The sequence below is a fragment of the Jaculus jaculus genome, chromosome 8 (assembly GCF_020740685.1).
Source record: "Jaculus jaculus isolate mJacJac1 chromosome 8, mJacJac1.mat.Y.cur, whole genome shotgun sequence".
NCBI classification, from domain to species: Eukaryota; Metazoa; Chordata; class Mammalia; order Rodentia; family Dipodidae; genus Jaculus; species Jaculus jaculus.
This window is the reverse complement of record NC_059109.1, coordinates 72,250,480-72,268,983: the sequence shown is the minus strand read 5'-3', so window position 1 is coordinate 72,268,983 and position 18,504 is coordinate 72,250,480. Positions and strand designations below refer to the sequence as shown.

The 18,504-nt window shown below is 41.2% G+C and overlaps 1 protein-coding gene across 1 annotated transcript in view; it reads left to right on the top strand.

Annotated features, from left to right (window-relative positions):
• The window catches only part of Supt16h (SPT16 homolog, facilitates chromatin remodeling subunit), a 58,538-nt gene that overhangs the window by 23,138 nt on the left and 16,896 nt on the right, over positions 1-18,504 (top strand). The window contains exons 7-18 of the mRNA XM_045156833.1: positions 4,734-4,906; positions 5,437-5,527; positions 8,060-8,133; positions 8,264-8,376; positions 10,552-10,617; positions 10,729-10,824; positions 11,197-11,312; positions 11,399-11,552; positions 15,244-15,371; positions 16,744-16,879; positions 16,956-17,082; positions 17,444-17,562. Coding sequence (XP_045012768.1) covers positions 4,734-4,906; positions 5,437-5,527; positions 8,060-8,133; positions 8,264-8,376; positions 10,552-10,617; positions 10,729-10,824; positions 11,197-11,312; positions 11,399-11,552; positions 15,244-15,371; positions 16,744-16,879; positions 16,956-17,082; positions 17,444-17,562 — 1,393 coding nt within the window. The remainder of the gene's footprint in view (positions 1-4,733; positions 4,907-5,436; positions 5,528-8,059; positions 8,134-8,263; positions 8,377-10,551; positions 10,618-10,728; positions 10,825-11,196; positions 11,313-11,398; positions 11,553-15,243; positions 15,372-16,743; positions 16,880-16,955; positions 17,083-17,443; positions 17,563-18,504) is intronic.

Here is an 18,504-nt window from a genome sequence, read left to right as displayed (position 1 = left end):
GAGTTCAAGGCCACCCTGAAACTACATGGTGAATTCCAGGTCAGCCTGGGATAGAGTGAGACCCTACCTTGAAAAAAGAAATTACCTTTTAATTTAATTAAATTTTTTTTTGTCAGCTTGTTTTCATGTCAATAAACTTGTGAAGTGGCTAACTCTAATTTAAGGAGAAATTGGTTTTTTAGCATGTAAATAATTATCATTTTTATTTATAGATAATAACTTGATCTGTACTATTATATTAGTATTGTACCAAGTCCCCATGTTACAACTATAAGTTAAATTTTATTTTTAAAAGCGTAAGATATTAATTGTAACTTTAACAGCATGGCCATCATTATTACATGCAAATAGGTCTACCCAGATTCTGAATGTCATTTGTTTTTTGAGAGCTAACATTAAAAGGGGAGAAGGTTTTTGTTTTTGTTTTTTAAGGTAGAAATGGTTTGTTCTTGTATCTAATTTTGTCCTGAAAGTTAGGGCAACTCCTTCAAAATATCATCTAGAGCCAGGTATTGTGGCACACACCTTTAATCCCAGCACTCAGGAGGCAGAGGTAGGAGGAGCACCTTGAGTTCAAGGCTACCCTTGAATTCCAAATTAGCCTGGGCTAGAGCAAGACCCTACCTCGAAAAACCAAAAAAAAAAAAAAAAAAAAAAAAAAAAAAAAGACTGGGGCTGAAGAGATGGCTTAGCGGTGAAGGTGGCTGCCTGCAAACCCAAAGGATCACGGTTCAATTCCCCAGGACCCATGTAAGCCAGATGCACAAGGTGGCACATGCGTCTGGAGTTTGTTTGCAGAGGGTAGAGGCCTGGCGTGGCCATTCTCTCTCCCTCTCTCTCTCTCTCCCTCTCTCTCTCTAGTTCTGACTCTCTCAAATAAATAAATAAAATATACAACAAAATATCATCTAGTAAGGATATAGATTTAATGACAGATCAGACTCAGGCTTATAAGAGAAAGGCTGGCTGTAAGTTCCTTTAAATGAAAGATTTTAAGGACAGCATGTAGGGAGTCTCTTTGTCTGAACATATTATAGGGGATTTTTGGCCAGAAAAATGGATTAAAGTAAATGAACTAAGCTATCATACAATTGAAGAATACAGTTGAGGAGAATCAGTAGTTATCACTTACCCATAATGTTTTATATGGATCTTTTGTGAGTTCCAAAATGTCAGCAGCAAGGGGACCAGAGACACAGCTCCACATTGTCTTTTTTCAACGGCCTGAGGAATTTCCCTAGGCTTTTAAGGACCTCAACTCGGGTTATATCTAGGATTTATGTAATTCCAGGAAAAGCAATTTTGAAACAGAGTTAAATTTTTATGAACTTCAGCATGGTAAGCAAAGGAAGATGTGTTCAGAGGGGGAGTGAAAGTATACACCTGAGCCTGAGTCAAACGTGGTGGTGCACACCTTTAATCCCAGCACTTGGGAGGCAGAGGTAGGAGGATCACTGTGAGTTGAAGGCCAGCCTGAGATTACATAGTAAATTCCAGGTCTGCCTGAGCTAGAGCAAAACCCTACCTCGAAAAGCCAAAAACAAAAAAAGAAAGTACCTGAGAACATGGGTGAGGATTGTTTTAAGAGTCTTTACAAATGAGGGCTTTAATCTAGTATGGAATTTTCTAGGTTTTATCTTACAAATAACAATCTTTCCTTTGATATGGGATTTTGTTCTGCTTAGAGAGAGCAGGAGACAAGATCAGAGGAAAGAAGAGGAGATGAAAATAGTTAGATCTTGTGCAATTTATCTTTAGTTCTAATATAATCTCTCAAATTTTCTTACTCATTTTGGAATTTAATTTATAGGCCCTAAACTCTGACTGTTTTGTAAATTGCCAGTTTAATCGTTTCTTAGATGTTTTAAAATTTTAATTAAAGTAGGTTGCCCATTATGATTTTCTTTTTATAACAAAAAATAATATGTAGGACTTTAGAATTTCAAAAAAAAAAATAGTTAAAAATGAACTCCAATTTAAGATTAAATGTTCCCCATTGTGGGAAATGTAAACTCAGTTTACTTTTAGTTAGGTTTCCCCATTTTTTTCCGAATACTTGCAAGTTAAATTAACAAAATGTTCGTGTCAGCTGGAGTACCTATTAAGTGATTTTTTTTTATTTTTTATTAACATTTTCCATGATTATAAAATATATCCCATGGTAATTCCCTCCCTCCCCACCCCCACACTTTCCCATTTGAAATTCCATTCTCCATCATATTACCTCCCCATTACTATCATTGTAATTACATATATACAATATCAACCTATTAAGTATCCTCCTCCCTTCCTTTCTCCACCCTTTATGTCTCCTTTTCAACTTACTGGCCTCTGCTACTAAGTATTTTCATTCTCACGCAGAAGCCCAGTCATCTGTAGCTAGGATCCACATATGAGAGAGAACATGTGGCGCTTGGCTTTCTGGGCCTGGGTTACCTGACTTAGTATAATACTTTCCAGGTCCATCCATTTTTCTGCAAATTTCATAACTTCATTTTTCTTTACTGCTGAGTAGAACTCCATTGTATAAATGTACCACATCTTCTTTTTTTTTTTTTTGTTTTTGTTGTTTGGTTTTTCGAGTTAGAATCTTACTCTAGCCCAGGCTGACCTGAAATTCACTATGTAGTCTCAAAGGGTGGCCTCGGTGAATCTCCTACCTCTTCCTTCCAAGTGCTGAGATTAAAGGTGTGTGCCACCATGCCCGACTATTTTTTTCTTTGGTTGGTTGGATTTTTCCATAAAACATTTCCTCTTTCTTGGGAGAAGTGGTAGGGGAGGTGGGAAATCTTAATGCTAGCAGAGAAAAATCAAATGGAATAGTCAAAAAATTAAAATGTTCTCAGGGCTGGAGAGATGGCTTAGCAGTTAAGCGCTTGCCTGTGAAGCCTAAGGACCCGGTTCGAGGCTCAATTCCCCAGGTCCCACGTTAGCCAGATGCACAAGGGGGCGCACGCGTCTGGAGTTCGTTTGCAGAGGCTGGAAGCCCTGGCGCGCCCATTCTCTCTCTCTCCCTCTATCTGTCTTTCTCTCTGTGTCTGTCGCTCTCAAATAAATAAATAAATTATTAAAATGTTCTCAAAGATCTGTGTGTAAACAGCATACTGAATGGTCAAAACCAAAATGTTTTCAAAATAAACAAAATGGATACCTTAAAGCAAACATTTTGAGAGCAAATAACACACATTTTGAGAGCAAATTATTTTTAAAACAAGTATCCAATAGGAATGACAAGGAAAAAGGATCCTAAGACCAGCTTAGAATAAACAAGTGACCCATCAACCAAATCAAGGGAAGTCCAAGCCCCAGAAGTGCACCAGCCTGCACTTAAGGAGACAACATTGGACAGTTGGGCCCCTTCATTGGTACCTGGCTTCGGCTGGCTGTATCCTATTTGGAAGTGGCTTGTCCTTGGGTCCCCACATTGGGTACCATAGCTGTTGACACAAAAGACACAGTTCTGACCTCAAAGGGTATGAGAGTTTATTCTGGAGCCAAATATGAATGACCATGGTTACCCCAAATTCCATGTTCCAAAGTGTTAACAATTTCATGAAGGTTTTATAGCTACAGAACAAAAGAAAGTCATAAATCAAGGCACTTTTCAAACATACTAGCTGTCCATCAGGTAGGCAGGTTGCAGCAGAAGTGGGGAAATCTCCACCATAGGCCTCAGATGCTATCTGATTACGTTCTCAGCCCTTGGTTTGGTGGAAGCTGGGGTCTGTTCTTGCATTTCAAAAAGGATTACACCTGATCAACTAATAGTCACCAGAATGGTAGTTCAGTCACAGAGGTGGGTAATAAATGGCTATTAAGAAGCTAAAGGTAGCCCAAGGTAATTTGGCTTTGACTTGTAACATTCCATCTCTCTGTGACCACAGGAACTTTATCAGTCCATTCAGCCTTACTGGAAGTAGCTACAGAAGATAGAGTTGTTTTCTGGGAACTTAGTTCACACTAGCATTCAGAACACAGTTTATGGGGGCCACCTAAGAAACTATAACTCATAGTTCAGGGAGGACTAGAAGACAGGTAACGTTCTGGGAGCCAGAATGGATATAATTTGGTCCGGTTTTTGTTTGTTTGTTTGCTTGCTTGCTTGCTTTTTAAGAATACAATATTCACTTCCCCCTGGATTTTTTTTTTAAATTTTTTTGTTCATTTTTATTTATTCATTTGAAAGGGGGGGTGGGAGAATGGGTGCACCAGGGCTGCAAATGAACTCCAGACGCTTGCACCCCCTTGTGCATCTGGCTAACGTGGGTCCTGGAGAATTGAGCCTTGAACCAGGGTTCTTAGGCTTCACAGGCAAGTGCTTAACCACTAAGCCATCTCTCCAGCCCTCTTCCTGGATTTTTGTTTTGTTGTGTGTTGTGTTTTGTTTGAGGTAAGTCTTACTGTAGTCCAGGCTGAGCTAGAACTCACTCTGTAGTGCAGGTTGGCCTCGAATTTACAGCGATCTGGTGATCCTCCTATCTCAGCCTCCTCCCAACTGCTGGGATTAAAGGCATGTGCCACCATACCAAGCTTTTATCCTAAAAGATTTGGTCACTTAATTTTAGTTCCAAAACCTTTAATGGTATGTTTGTTTAGAAAACAATAAAAACTTTAAATCTTTATTCAGTTGTACTTTGGGGATGTAGCAAGGAAAATTAATGGTTACAGATGTTGTTTGCCAATGGTACATTGCTAGTTTTGGTAATGAAATGCTGTTTTTCTCTGTTCTGTAGTGACAAGAATCATATGCATTTTGGGGCCATCACTTGTGCTATGGGTATTCGCTTCAAATCCTACTGCTCCAACCTTGTTCGCACCTTAATGGTTGACCCATCTCAGGAAGTTCAAGACAATTACAACTTTTTGCTCCAACTTCAAGAGGAGTTGCTAAAGGAATTAAGACATGGTAAGCAAGATTTGATGGGTGGAAGGCAAGCATGAGGACCAGGCTTCAGATTGCCAGCAGCCATGTAAATGCTGGGTGAACATTTTTGCCCAGCACTCGGGCAAAAATGTGACCTCTAGGGTAATCTGTACATATGTACATATGTAAGCAAAAAAGGAACAAATTGGTTTGGAAATTAATGTAATACTGTTTTCCAGGTCTCCCTTGACCAGTGATTATCAGAGCAATTAATGACTTTCAAGGACTGAGGATATACCCACTGATAGAATGCTTGCCTGGCTTGCTCAAGTCCTATATCCAGTCCCTAGCACTGCCAGAAAGAATGACTTTTGTCTCAGTACCATAAAACAAATGATTGTGTGGAGTTTTTTTCCCTGGTTCCTGTCATGCCAGACACTGTACATTCATTTCACACTTTGAAAAACACTGGTTTAAGGGACCTAATGAGTGAATAACTGAACAGTTTAATTACATAATGTTATTTTATATTTTCTTCTGAAAGATAACTCGGTGTTTCTTTCCTTTCTTAGGTGTGAAGATATGTGATGTATATAATGCTATCATGGATGTCATTAAAAAGCAGAAGCCAGAACTACTGAACAAAATTACGAAAAACTTAGGGTGTGTTATAATGTACATTGTCACTCTCAAATCAGTTTTCATGACTGGCAATAGTCAGCCTGTATAGTATTGTGTTTTATGTTTATTTATTTATTTGAAAGTGACAGACAGAGAGAGAGAGAGAATGGACACGCCAGGGCCTCCAGCCACTGCAAACGAACTCCAGACACATGTGCCCCCTTGGCTAACATGGGTCCTGGGGAATTGAGCCTCAAACCGGGGTCCTTAGGCTTCAAGGCAAGCTAAGCCATCTCTCCAGCCCACTGTATAGTACTTTTGACTAACAAACATGTTTGTGCCAAGCCCATAGTGTTATCAGAGAAAATGATAAAAATTAATGTACTTCTCTGAGGTTAATGGCATAAAAATTTATCTAGGCCATGACAGGGATCCATCCAACAGATTTTCTAAGATCAGATTTGCCAATTAAATATTCTTGAGTAGTCGTGTGTGTGTGTGTGTGTGTGTGAGAGAGAGAGAGAGAGAGAGAGAGAGAGAGAGATTTTGGTTTAATCCAATATTTCTCAAATGTATTTGGCCATTGATAAATAACCCCCCTCCCATGCTCATGCAGACAACCCTAATTAAAGTTAGTGACAGGTTGGGCTGCAGAGAGAGCTTAGTGGTTAAGCACTTGCCTGTGAAGCCTATGAACCCCGGTTTGAGGCTGGATTCCCCAGGACCCATGTTAGCCAGATGCACAAGGGGACCCACGCATCTGGAGTTCGTTTGCAGTGGCTGAAAACCCTGGCACGCCCATTCTCTCTCTCTCTCTCTCCCCCCACCCACCCTCTCTCTCTCTCTCTCTCTCTCTCTCTCTCTCTCTCTCTCTCTCTCTCTCTGCCGCTTTCTCTCTCTGTTTTCCACTCTCAAATAAATTAAAAAAAAATTTTTTTTAGTTAGTGACAGGCACATGGACGCACTCACACACACATAGCATCAAAGTAGAAGAGGGACTGGCTGGGAAGAACAGGTTCAGAGGGAGGAGAGAAGGAAATGAGAGGTAATTATAATCAAAATATCTTATGTGCATGTATGAAAACTATCAATGAAAGAAATAAGCCAGGTGTGGTGGTGCATGCCTTTAATCTCAGCACTTGGGAGGCAGAGGTAGGAGGATCATTGTGAGTTTGAGGCCATCCTAGAGCTACAGAGTGAGTTCCAGGTCAGCCTATACTAGAGTGAGACCCTACCTTAAAAAATAAATTAATAAATAAAAAGAAAAAAATAGATTGTCACTGTATAGCAACATATAGGTGAAAAATCAGGTTCAGATTATAGTTCAGACTCTCTTTGGGTATTAAGCAGACAGAGGTTATATGGAACAAAGGAATAAAGAACTGAATCTAAGAGGAAAAAAAGTAATACTAACATGCTACAAAACAAAGAATTCTTCAGAAATAAGGTTTTTGAGCCGTCTTAAGTAAATTAAATAAATTGGAAATAAGTTGTTTTTCTTTTCTGGACGTTTGTTTGTTTTGAGATAGGGTCTTGCTCTGGTAGTCTCAGACTGGCCTCAAACCCACATAGTCCTACCTCTTCCTCCTGAATGCTGGGATTAAAGGCATGTGCCACCATGCCTGGCTGTTTGTTTGTTTGTTTGTTTGTTTTGTTTTGTTTTTTGAAGTATTGTTTCACCCCAGGCTAACTTGGAAGTTACTCTAGCCCCAGGCTGGTCTTAAATTTATGGTACTACCTCAGCCTTCAGAGTGCTAGGATTAAAGATGTGTACTATCATACCCAGCTGCTAAACTTTTTTTGTTTCAAGGTAGGGTCTCACTGTAGCCTGGAATTCACTTTGTAGTCTTAGGCTCGCCTCAGACTCATGGTATTCCTCCTAAGTGCTAAAATTAAAGGTGTGGACTACCACACTAGGCTGCTAAACTTTTTAATTTTATTTTTTGAGAGGGGAGAGAGAGAGAATTGGTGTGCCAGTGCCTCAGCCACTGCAGTAGAACTGCAGGTGCAAGCATGCACTACTTGGTGTGCATTTGCAGCCTTGCACTTTGCTCACCTTTGTGCATTTGGCTTCCATGGGATCTGGAGAGTCAAGTATGAATCGTTAGGCTTTGCAGTCAAGTGCCTTAACCACTAAGCCATCTCTCCACCCCCAGGTTGTTAAGCGTTTGATAAAAAACTCCCAGTTTGATTTTACCAAACTAAGATTAAAGTTTACATTTGGCTAAATAACCTGAAGTTTTTTGTGTGTGCTGTTGGTAAGTATTTGCAAATGTTATACTGGCTGTGTTGGAAATAATTTTTCAATATGGGATTATATAAGAACATATTTAGGTGGCACAAGATTTTCTTGGGATGACTTAGAACTCTTTGTGATCACCAGCCTCCCAAATGCTATGACAGGCATGAGCCATTGTGCTCAGCTTATCTTCGAAATTTCTTCCTTGACTGATAAGCAAGAGCAACTGACTTCATATTTGCCTTACTTTATCTGAAAATTGAAATGGCATTTGGACTGTTTCACAAATCTTTTAGCTAGCTTGTCGCTTATATTTCTCTTGGATTCTTTTTCAGATTTGGGATGGGCATTGAATTCCGTGAAGGCTCTCTAGTAATCAACAGTAAAAACCAGTACAAGCTAAAGAAAGGTATGATTACATGTATACCATGAGAAGCTATATTTCTGAATGGCTCCTGAAATTTTCCTTCCCTATATAAATCTTACTCCTCTCCATCCTGTCATTTTCACTCAGATTAATCCCTGTTTTTGTGTTTTAGGGATGGTTTTCAGCATCAATCTGGGATTTTCAGATCTAACTAACAAGGAAGGAAAAAAAACAGAAGAGAAAACTTACGCTCTATTCATTGGTGACACAGTACTTGTGGATGAGGTGTGTGTTGCCTCTTAAACCTTTAACTGTTTGTGAACTCATGATTGCAATACATGTGGACACTGGTTCTGGCCCTTTGTGAAATGGTAGTTCATGAAAGCCTGGCAGTACACTTAGGAGCAGGGATTATAGCTCAAACACAATGATTTAAACAAGCGGCTTAAACCCTGATACTATCAGGAATTCATTGCAATAATGGGACTTCTTTTTTGTTTGTGTGAGAGTGTATACGTATATGTGTGTGCTTCAGACATGTTACCCCCCTCCCAGGCTGACCTCAAACTCATTATATAAGAGAGGCTGACTTGAACATTTATTTTAAGTTATTTATTTATTTGAGATAGAGAATGGGTGTGCCAGGGCCTTTAGCCACTACAAGTGCACTACAGATGCATGTGCTACCATGTGCATCTGGTTTACATGGGTTCTGGGGAATCGAACCTGGGTCCTTAGGCTTTGTAGGCAAGTGCCTTAACTGCTAAGCCATCTTGCAACCCCCTCCTTGAACATTTTTATGGTTTGTGCATATGTGTGTATATAGATAGATGTATATGGAGGCCAGAAGAGGATGTCAGGTATCCACTTTTTTCACACCTCCACTGTTCTCCCTCCCCCTTTTTTTTTGTGTAGTTTTTCAAGGCAGGGTCTCACTCTAGCCCAGGCCCACCTGGAATTCACTATGTAGTCCAGGGTGGCCTCGAACTCATGGTGATCCTCCTACCTCTGCCTCCCAAGTGCTGGGATTAAAGGCATATGCCACCACAGCCAGCTTATTCTCTTCCTTTAGATGGAGTCTTCCACGGAACTTGGTGCTGCCACATTTTTTCTCTCATCATACCTGTTAACTAGTAAGCCCTGATGATTCCTGGGTCTCTGCTAACAGGACTAGGTATAGAAAGCGTGTGAGGCCACACCCAGCTTTTTTATAATGTACATACTAGGGATTGAACTCTGGCAGTCTCAGGGCCTCATGCTGGTGGCAGTCTTACCCACTGCACCACCTCCCCATCCCATATATCCTTGAAATTTTGATCTTCCGGACTCTATGAGTTCTGAGTTTACAGGCTTATGCCACTAACATCCAGTTGATGTGGTAATAGGAATCAAACCTAGGTTCTCTACCAACTGAGCCTCATTCCCACCCGTCTTGTTTTAATGGCAGTTTTGTCAATCTACAGTACACTTGCTATACATTTGACTCACTTAAAAAGTGTATAGCATCATTCTTTCGACCAAGCTGGCCTTAAACTCCTGGCAATCCTCCTACCACAGACTCCCCCAGTTGCTGGGATTATAGGTGTGACCCACCATGCCTGGCTATAATGTCTTTTTGGTTTTTAGAGGTAGAGTACTACTCTAGCCTGGGCCAACCTGATCTCACATTCACTATGTAATCTCAGGTTGGCCTAAAACTCACAGTTCATCAAGTACTGCCACATATCACTATGCAAATTAGAGCTCCTAGGGAGAGACTGGGAGAATAAAAGGTATTTATTCTTTGTCAAAGATTTTAGGATCCTAAAGTGTCAGAGTATTGTCATATGCACAAAATGGCACCTGCATCTATAGTCCATTTACAGCTGCAAGAGGTCTTAGTTTGCCCCTTCTCTCTCCCTCTATGATGCAAATAAATGAAAAAAATTAGCATTTTTATTTATTTATTTGTTTGGAAGCAGAGATAGATATAGAAGAAGGAGAGAGAATGGGCACTCCAGGGCATCTAGGCACTGCAAGTAAACTCCAGATATATATATATGCATCACTGTGCATCTGGCTTTATGTGGGTACTCAGGAACCAAACTTGAGTTATGAGGCTTTGCAGGCAAATGCTTTAGCCGCTGAGCCATCTCTCCAGCCCCCCTCCAAAAAAAATTTTTTTTTAAATAATTTTGTGTACTTTTTAAAAATTTATTTGAGAGAGAGAATGGGCATGCCAAGGCCTCTAGCCACTACAAACAAACACCAGAAACATGTGCCACCTTGTACATCTGGTTTACACGGGCCTCAGGGAGTCAAACCTGGGTCCTTAGGTTTTGCAGGCAAGTGCCTTATAACAGTTAAGCCATTTATCCAGCCCCTGAAAATATTTTTTTAAAGAATCAGTATTGCCAATCTACATAGTAAGTCAAAGTGCTTTGTTTAAATTGGATGTCTAAATTTTCCTGTTCACTCTAGGATGGCCCAGCCACTGTGCTTACTTCTGTGAAGAAGAAAGTAAAGAATGTGGGGATTTTTCTGAAGGTAGGAAGAATATAAGTCAGTGATAGAAGAATTTCAATCTAGTGAAGAGGGTAAAACAAGATTGGCTAAAAAACTTTAACTGGATATTTTGATTATGCCTTTTTCTCACAGAATGAAGATGAAGAAGAGGAGGAAGAAGAGAAAGATGAGGCAGAAGATCTTTTAGGACGAGGTTCTCGGGCAGCATTACTTACAGAAAGAACACGAGTGAGTTTACTGTTTTATTTTGTTTTCTTTTGTTTTTTCAAGATAGGGTTTCACTGTAGCCCAGGCTGACCTAGTGTTCACTATGTAGTCTCCAACCTCTGCCTCCCAAGTGCTGGGATTAAAGGTGTGTGCCACCACACTAGGCTTAGTTTACTATTTTCAATTACCTAGACCTTGTGTTTGGATGTGGTGGTGCACACTTGTAATCCTAATACGTAAGAGGCTGAGGGAATATAATTACCAATTGAAAGCCAGCTTTAGCCATGTCCAGCCATGGCTACATGGCTACTGACAAAGACAAAATACAAACTTATACTGAAGTCCTCTTTTATTATGTGATCTGCATGTTCTATAACTCGGATCCTTTGTTAGAATGAGATGACTGCAGAAGAGAAGCGAAGAGCACATCAGAAAGAACTGGCAGCTCAACTCAATGAAGAAGCAAAGAGGCGACTGACTGAACAGAAGGGAGAACAGCAAATTCAGAAGTAAGAATTTTCACAGAGAATGAGATTGCTGTAGAGTTACATGTGACTGTAGAAATTTCTCAGTTATTGTTTTCATCCCACTCTAGAGCTCGCAAATCCAATGTTTCCTATAAAAACCCATCTCTGATGCCTAAGGAACCACATATTCGGGAGATGAAGATCTATATTGATAAGAAGTATGAGACTGTAATAATGCCAGTGTTTGGCATTGCAACACCTTTTCACATTGCCACAATCAAGGTATTAATCATTGTATCAAGTTTCACCCATGTAATTTGTCCCAGTTCCAGTTGTGCATACAATAAGTAATTTGTTACCTCATTGAGTCCACTTTTCACTTGTTCTTAAACATTAGACATTCTGTCTACTTCTTTCTATCTCATAAATCACTAAAAATTAGTTTTTTTAAACCGGGCATGGTGGCGCATGCCTTTAATCCCAGCACTAGGGAGGCAGAGGTAGGTGGATCACTGTGAATTTGAGGCCACCCTGAGATTACATAGTGAATTCCAGGTCTGGGCTAGAGTGAAACCCTACCACGGTTAAAAAGAAAAAAAAAAGAGGGCTGAAGAGATGGCTTAGTGGTTAAGCACTTGCCTGTGAAGCCTAAGGACCCTGGTTCGAGGCTTGATTCCTCAGAGCCCATGTTAGCCAGATGCACAAGGGGGTGTATACGTCTGGAGTCCATTTGCAGTGGCTGGAAGCCCTGGTGCGCCCATTTTCTCCCCCTTCCCCCTCACTTTTTTTCTGTGCCTCTTTGTCACGCTCAAATAAATAAATAAATAAATAAACAAAAAAAAATTTTAAAAAGAATGAAAGAATGAATGAATTTAATAAAAAAGACTGGAGAGATGGCTTAGCAGTTAAGGTGCTTGCCTGCAAATCCAAAGGACCGAGGTTTGATTCCCCAGGAACCCCTTTAAGCCAGATGTGCAAAGTGGCATGTGCATCTGGAGTTGCAATGGCTTGAGGCCCTGGTGGGTCCATTCTTTCTCTCTCAAAGAAATAAAAATCTTTTAAGGGGGGAGGGCTGGAGAGATTGCTTAGCAGTGAAGGCACTTTTCTGCAAAGCCAAAGGGCTCAGGTTCAGTTCCCCAGGAACAATGTAAGCCAGATGTACAAGGTGACGCATGCATCTGGGGTTTGTATACAGTGGCTAGAGGCCCTGGCAGGCCCATTCTTTCTCTCTTCTTCCTCTTTCTCTCTCTCAAATAAATAAAAATAAACATTTCTTATAACGTTTAGAGAGAACTGGACATGTTGGCACATGCCTTTAATCCCAGTACTTGGGAGGCAGAGGTAGGAGGATCACCATGAGTTTGTGGCCAGCCTAAGACTACATGGTGAAATCTAGGTCAGCCTGAGCTAGGGTGAGATCTTTCCTTGAAAAACCAAAAAATGTTTTGAGAGATTATATAATATTGTAGTTAGAACTTAAAGCACTTAACCTGACATTGGGAGGCAGGGGTAAGAGGATTGCCATGAGTTCAAAGCCACCCTGAGACTACATAGTGAATTCCAGGTCAGCCTGGGCTACAGTGAGACCCTACCTCAAAAAAAAAAAAAAAAAAAAAAAAGGAAAAAACAAGAAAGAAGAACTTAAAGCACTTAAGAGAAGGAAAGGTGGAGAATACAGAGAGAAGGTAAGAGTGGGGCAGTCCTGGGCTTTTCACTCTTCCACTTGTACTTTTTTTTGTTTTGTTTTTTGTTTTGGTTTTCCAAGGTGGAGTCTCGCTCTAGCCCAGGCTGACCTGGCATTCACTGTGTAGTGTCAGGGTGGCCTCAAACTCATGGTGATCCTGTTACGCTCGGCTTTGAACTGACTTTTTCAACTTATTTCCTTTTGTACTTTTCATCCCATCTAGCTTTCACTTTGTAGATAGCTAAATGAGCATAGAACCTTAATTTACCTATATTTTCTTTTCCTTTTTTTTTTTTTCTGGTATTTACAGGGAAGGTCTTAATCTAGTTCAGGGTGACCTGGAATTCACCACGTAGTCTCAGGGTGGCCTCAAACTCATGGTGATCCTCCTACCTCAACCTCCCGTGTACTGGGATTAAAGACATGCGCCACCATGCCAGGCCCGAATTTCTTCTAATCTTTTTTTTTTTTTTTATGAATTTTTATTTATTTATTTGAAAGAGAGAAACAGACAGAATGGGCAGGCCAGGGTCTCCATCTGCAGGTGCAGCTGCTGCAAATGAACTCCAGACACATGTGCCACTTTGTACATCTAGCTTACGTTAAGTCCTAGGGAATTGAACCTGAGTCCTTTGGTTTTGCAGACAAATACCTTAACTGCTAAGCCATCCCTCTTGTCCTTTCCTTGAAGTTTTAAATGTTTTTTATCTATTGATATATATATATTTTAAATTTTTATTTATTTATTTGAGAGCGAGAGAGAAAGACAGATAGAGGGAGAGAGAGAGAATGGGCGCGCCAGGGCTTCCAGCCTCTGCAAACGAACTCCAGACGCGTGCGCCCCATTGTGCATCTGGCTAATGTGGGACCTGAGGAACCGAGCCTTGAACTGGGGTCCTTAGGCTTCACAGGCAAGTGCTTAACCATTAAGCCATCTCCCCAGCCCTTGATATATTTTTGTTTCAGACAGAGAATGGGCATGCCAAGGCCTCTAACCACTGCAAATGAACTCTATACCCATGCGCCACCTTGTGCATCTGGCTATGTGGGTACTGGAGAATTGAACTTGAGTCCTTTGGCTTCACAGGAAAGTGCCTTAACCACTAAGCCATCTCTCCAGCTCTTTTCCTTGAATTTTTAAGCATTGTTTAACATGCAGTTGTATTCATGGCATAAGATACTTTGATAGGGCTAGAGAGATGGCTCAATGATTAAAGGTGCATGCTAGCAAAGCCTGATGGCCCAAGTTCATTTCCCCAGTGTCCGCATAAAGCATGCATCTGGAGTTCATTTGCAGTGGCTGGAGACCCTTGTATGCTCATACTTTCCCCTTTCTTGCTCTCTTGTCTTTTATGAATAAGGTAATTTTTAAAAAGACACTTTGAGGGCTGGAGAGATGGCTTACTGGTTAAGCACTTGCCTGTGAAGCCTAAGGACCCCGGTTCAAGGTTTGATTCCCCAGGACCCCCGTTAGCCAGATGCACAAGGGGATACACTCTTCTGGAGTTCATTTGCAGTGGCTGGAAGCCCTGGTGCCCCCATTCTCTCCCTCTCTTTCTCTCTCTCTCTCTCTCTCTCTCTCTCTCTCTCTGTCACTCTCAAATAAATAAACAAAAAAAATAAATAAGACGCTTTGAAGCCAGATGTGGTGGTACACACCTTTAATCCCAGCACTTGGGAGGCAGATGTAGGAGAATTGCTGTGACTTCAAGGCCACCCTAAGAATACAGAGTGAATTCCTGGTCAGCCTGGGCTAGAGCGAGACCTTACTTCAAAAAACAACAAAAAAAAGCTTTGAGAATTCAGTGATTATTTTGAGGAACAAATGATCAGAGGAAAATATTTGCTAAATGTGTTTTTTTTTTTAATTTTTATTTTTAATTTATTTATTTATTTATTTGAGAGCGACAGACACAGAGAGAAAGACAGAGGGAGAGAGAGAGAATGGGCGTGCCAGGGCTTCCAGCCTCTGCAAACGAACTCCAGACGCGTGCGCCCCCTTGTGCATCTGGCTAACGTGGGACCTGGGGAACCGAGCCTCGAACCGGGGTACTTAGGCTTCACAGGCAAGCGCTTAACCGCTAAACCATCTCTCCAGCCCTGTTTATTTAGATTAAGCTTTATTGGTTATACTGTAAAGACAGTAAATTCATAACTTATAACTTAATTTTAGCATGTCTGTAATCTAGGAAAAAAATTTTTTTATTTCTTTAAAGAAAGAAATTAAGTTTATTTCAAGCACATAAATGGAATGGGTTTGATTATGCCTTTTCTCCTCTCTTTAAACAGAATATAAGTATGTCTGTGGAAGGAGATTACACTTACTTGCGAATCAACTTCTATTGTCCGGGCAGTGCTCTGGGCAGGAATGAAGGCAACATATTTCCTAACCCTGAAGCCACTTTTGTCAAGGAAATGTGAGTGTCCAGGATAAAACCCTCTGATCCCTGCTGGCTGGAGTGGTGATCTCTGCCTCACCTTCCCTAAGAAGTGAAGGCAAAACACTTGATTAGGATTGCCATGCTGACTTCGTAACATTTTAAGGATAGACACTAATTTGAAGTCCTGTGAGAATATTTTATACTTGTTACACATATTCTGTAATAAAATCCTCAAGAAATTGTGTGAGGTGGGCATGAGAGAAATCCCATGGTCAGGAGACTGAGACAGGAGGATCCAAAGTAAAAGGCCATCCTACGTAGTCTGAGTTCCAGGCAGACCTGAGCTGCATAGAGACCTGTTTCAGGAAAAGAAAGAAAAAATAAAAAGAAAACATGTAGCATATTGGATTCTGTTCTTTCATAAAATGGAATAATTGGGAGATATTATGCCAAATTTGAAAAATAAATGTGATTTCCCCTCGCACCAATAGATTAGCTGTTTATCGTAATCTATCTCAGAGAGATAATTTTCTTATTACAAAAGAAAAAGGCAAGCCCAGATGGTGGCGCACGCCTTCGATCCCAGCACTTGGGAGACAGAAGTAGAAGGCTGTCTATGGATTTGAGGTCAACCTGGTACTACAGAGTGAGTTCCAGGTCAGTCTGGAGGTAGAGTGAGACCCTACCTTAAAAAAAAAAAAAAGTGGGCATGATGGCCCATTTAATCCCAGCACTAAGGAGGCAGAGGTAGGAGGACTGCCAAGAGTTCAAGGCCACCCTGAGACTATAGTGAATTCCTGGTCAGCCTGAGCCACAGCAAGACCCTACCTCAAAGAAGAAAAAAAAAAAGACAACTAGGTGTAGTGATACACACATGTAATCCCAGCATTTGGAAAGTAGAAACAAGAAGATTCGGTATTCAAGACCACCCTTAGCTACATAGCAAGTTTGAGACCAGCCTCACCTACGTAAAATCCTTTCCTTAAAAAAAGAAATAGAAGCCGGGCATGGTGGCACACGCCTTTAATCCCAGCACTCGGGAGGCAGAGGTAGGAGGATCGCCGTGAGTTCGAGGCCACCCTGAGACTCCATAGTGGATTCCAGGTCAGCCTGGGCTAGACTGAGACCCTACCTCGAAAAATCAAAAAACAAAAAACAAAAAAAAAAGAAAAGAAATAGAAGTTGGACATGGTGGTGCACACCTTTAATCCCAGCACTGGGGAGGTAGTAGGTCACCAAGAGTTCAAGGCCACCCTGAAACTACATAGTGAATTCCAGGTCAGCCTGAGCTAGATTGAGACCCTACCATGGAAAAAAAAAAAAGAAAGAAATAAAGATATTAATCAGTTATTAACCATAGTAATGGATGCAGGTGATCTGGTCTATAAGTGACTGTCTTCTTCTGCAGCACATACCGTGCTTCCAACATGAAGGCACCTGGAGAACAGACAGTACCAGCCCTAAATCTTCAGAATGCTTTCCGAATTATAAAAGAAGTACAGAAACGTTACAAGACCCGAGAAGCAGAAGAGAAAGAAAAGGAGGTGAGCCTACACACAGACAGAGCACCTTCATATGAAATGATACATGAACATTCATATAAACTTTTCTACTGCATAGGGCATTGTGAAACAAGACTCACTTGTAATCAATCTAAACCGAAGTAATCCCAAACTGAAAGATCTGTACATTCGTCCAAACATTGCCCAAAAGAGGATGCAAGGCTCATTGGAGGCCCATGTCAATGGTATGTATGAATGATATCTCATGTGTCTGGGTTAGGTCTTTAGGGCACACTGATCAGAAAATACAGTGTGAGCCAGGCATGGGGATACACACCTTTAATCCCAGCACTTGGGAGAGAGATCACTGTGATTCCAAGGTCAGCCTGGGCTAGAGTCAAACCCTGGGTAGGGGGGAGAAAATACAATGTGACTGAGAAATGCTGGGATTAATCTACTCTGCTCTCTAACCAGAAGAAAAGGAAAGATCTCTGATTGGTGTTTCCTCTGACCTTGTTCAGATCAGAGGCAAAGCAGTGCCTTTGGCCTAGGCTAATGATACTTAACTGCGTGTGTGGCACTTAGCGCCTTTGTTCTTGCCCCCAGGTTTCCGTTTCACATCTGTCCGTGGAGACAAGGTGGATATTCTGTACAATAACATCAAGCACGCTCTGTTCCAACCCTGTGATGGAGAGATGATCATTGTCCTGCATTTTCACCTCAAGGCATGTCCATCTATTTGAATTAGTTGTGACTGGGAGTTCAGGAGGGAGGTCACATGTCACATGAAGTCATAAAAGGTTTGGATATTTTAAAAAGTACACAGCACTTGGCATCTACAATGTGGAGGAACATGTTTGCCCTTTTCATCACTATACAGTGATGCTATACAGTGACCATAAGGTTCTCTTATAAAATTCTAGCCTTATGTGGTGGTGCACGCCTTTAATCCAGCAATCAGGAGGCAGAAAGGTAGGAGAATTGCCTTGAGTTTGAGGCCACCCTGAGATGACATAATGAATTCCAGGTCTGCCTGAGCTAGAGTGAAACTCTTATCTTGAAAAAACAACAACAACAAAAAAAAAAAAAAAAGAAAACACAAGTCTCTTTCCTGTGTCAGTGCCAAACAGTTCCTGTATACTCACTGGAGAAGCATCTCCTCAAGAAGTTTGCAAACAAGTGTCTTAACCACAGAGCCATTTCCTCAAGCCCTATTTTTCTTTCTTTTTTTTGCGGGGGGGGGGGGTGGTTTTTTCAAGGCAGAGTTTCACTCTAGCCCAGATTGACCTGGAATTCACTCTGTAGTCTCAGGGTAGCCTCATGCTCATGATGATCTTTCCACCTCTGCTTCCCAGGTGCTGGGATTAAAGGCGTGCACCATCACAACCACCTCCTATGTTTTTGTTATTTATTTTTATTTGAGACAAAGAGAGAATGGGCGTGCCAGGACCTCTAGCCACTGAAAACAAGCTCCAGACATATGTCTCCTTGTGCACCTGGCTTCATGGGACCTGGAGAATCCAACCTGGGTCCTTAAGCTTTGTAGGCAAGCACCTTTACTGCTAAGCTATCTCTCTCCAGCCCCCTAAGCATTTTTTTGTTTTGTTTTGCTGTTTTTTTCAAGGCAGGGTCTCACTCTAGCTCAGGCTGACCTGGAGTTCACTATG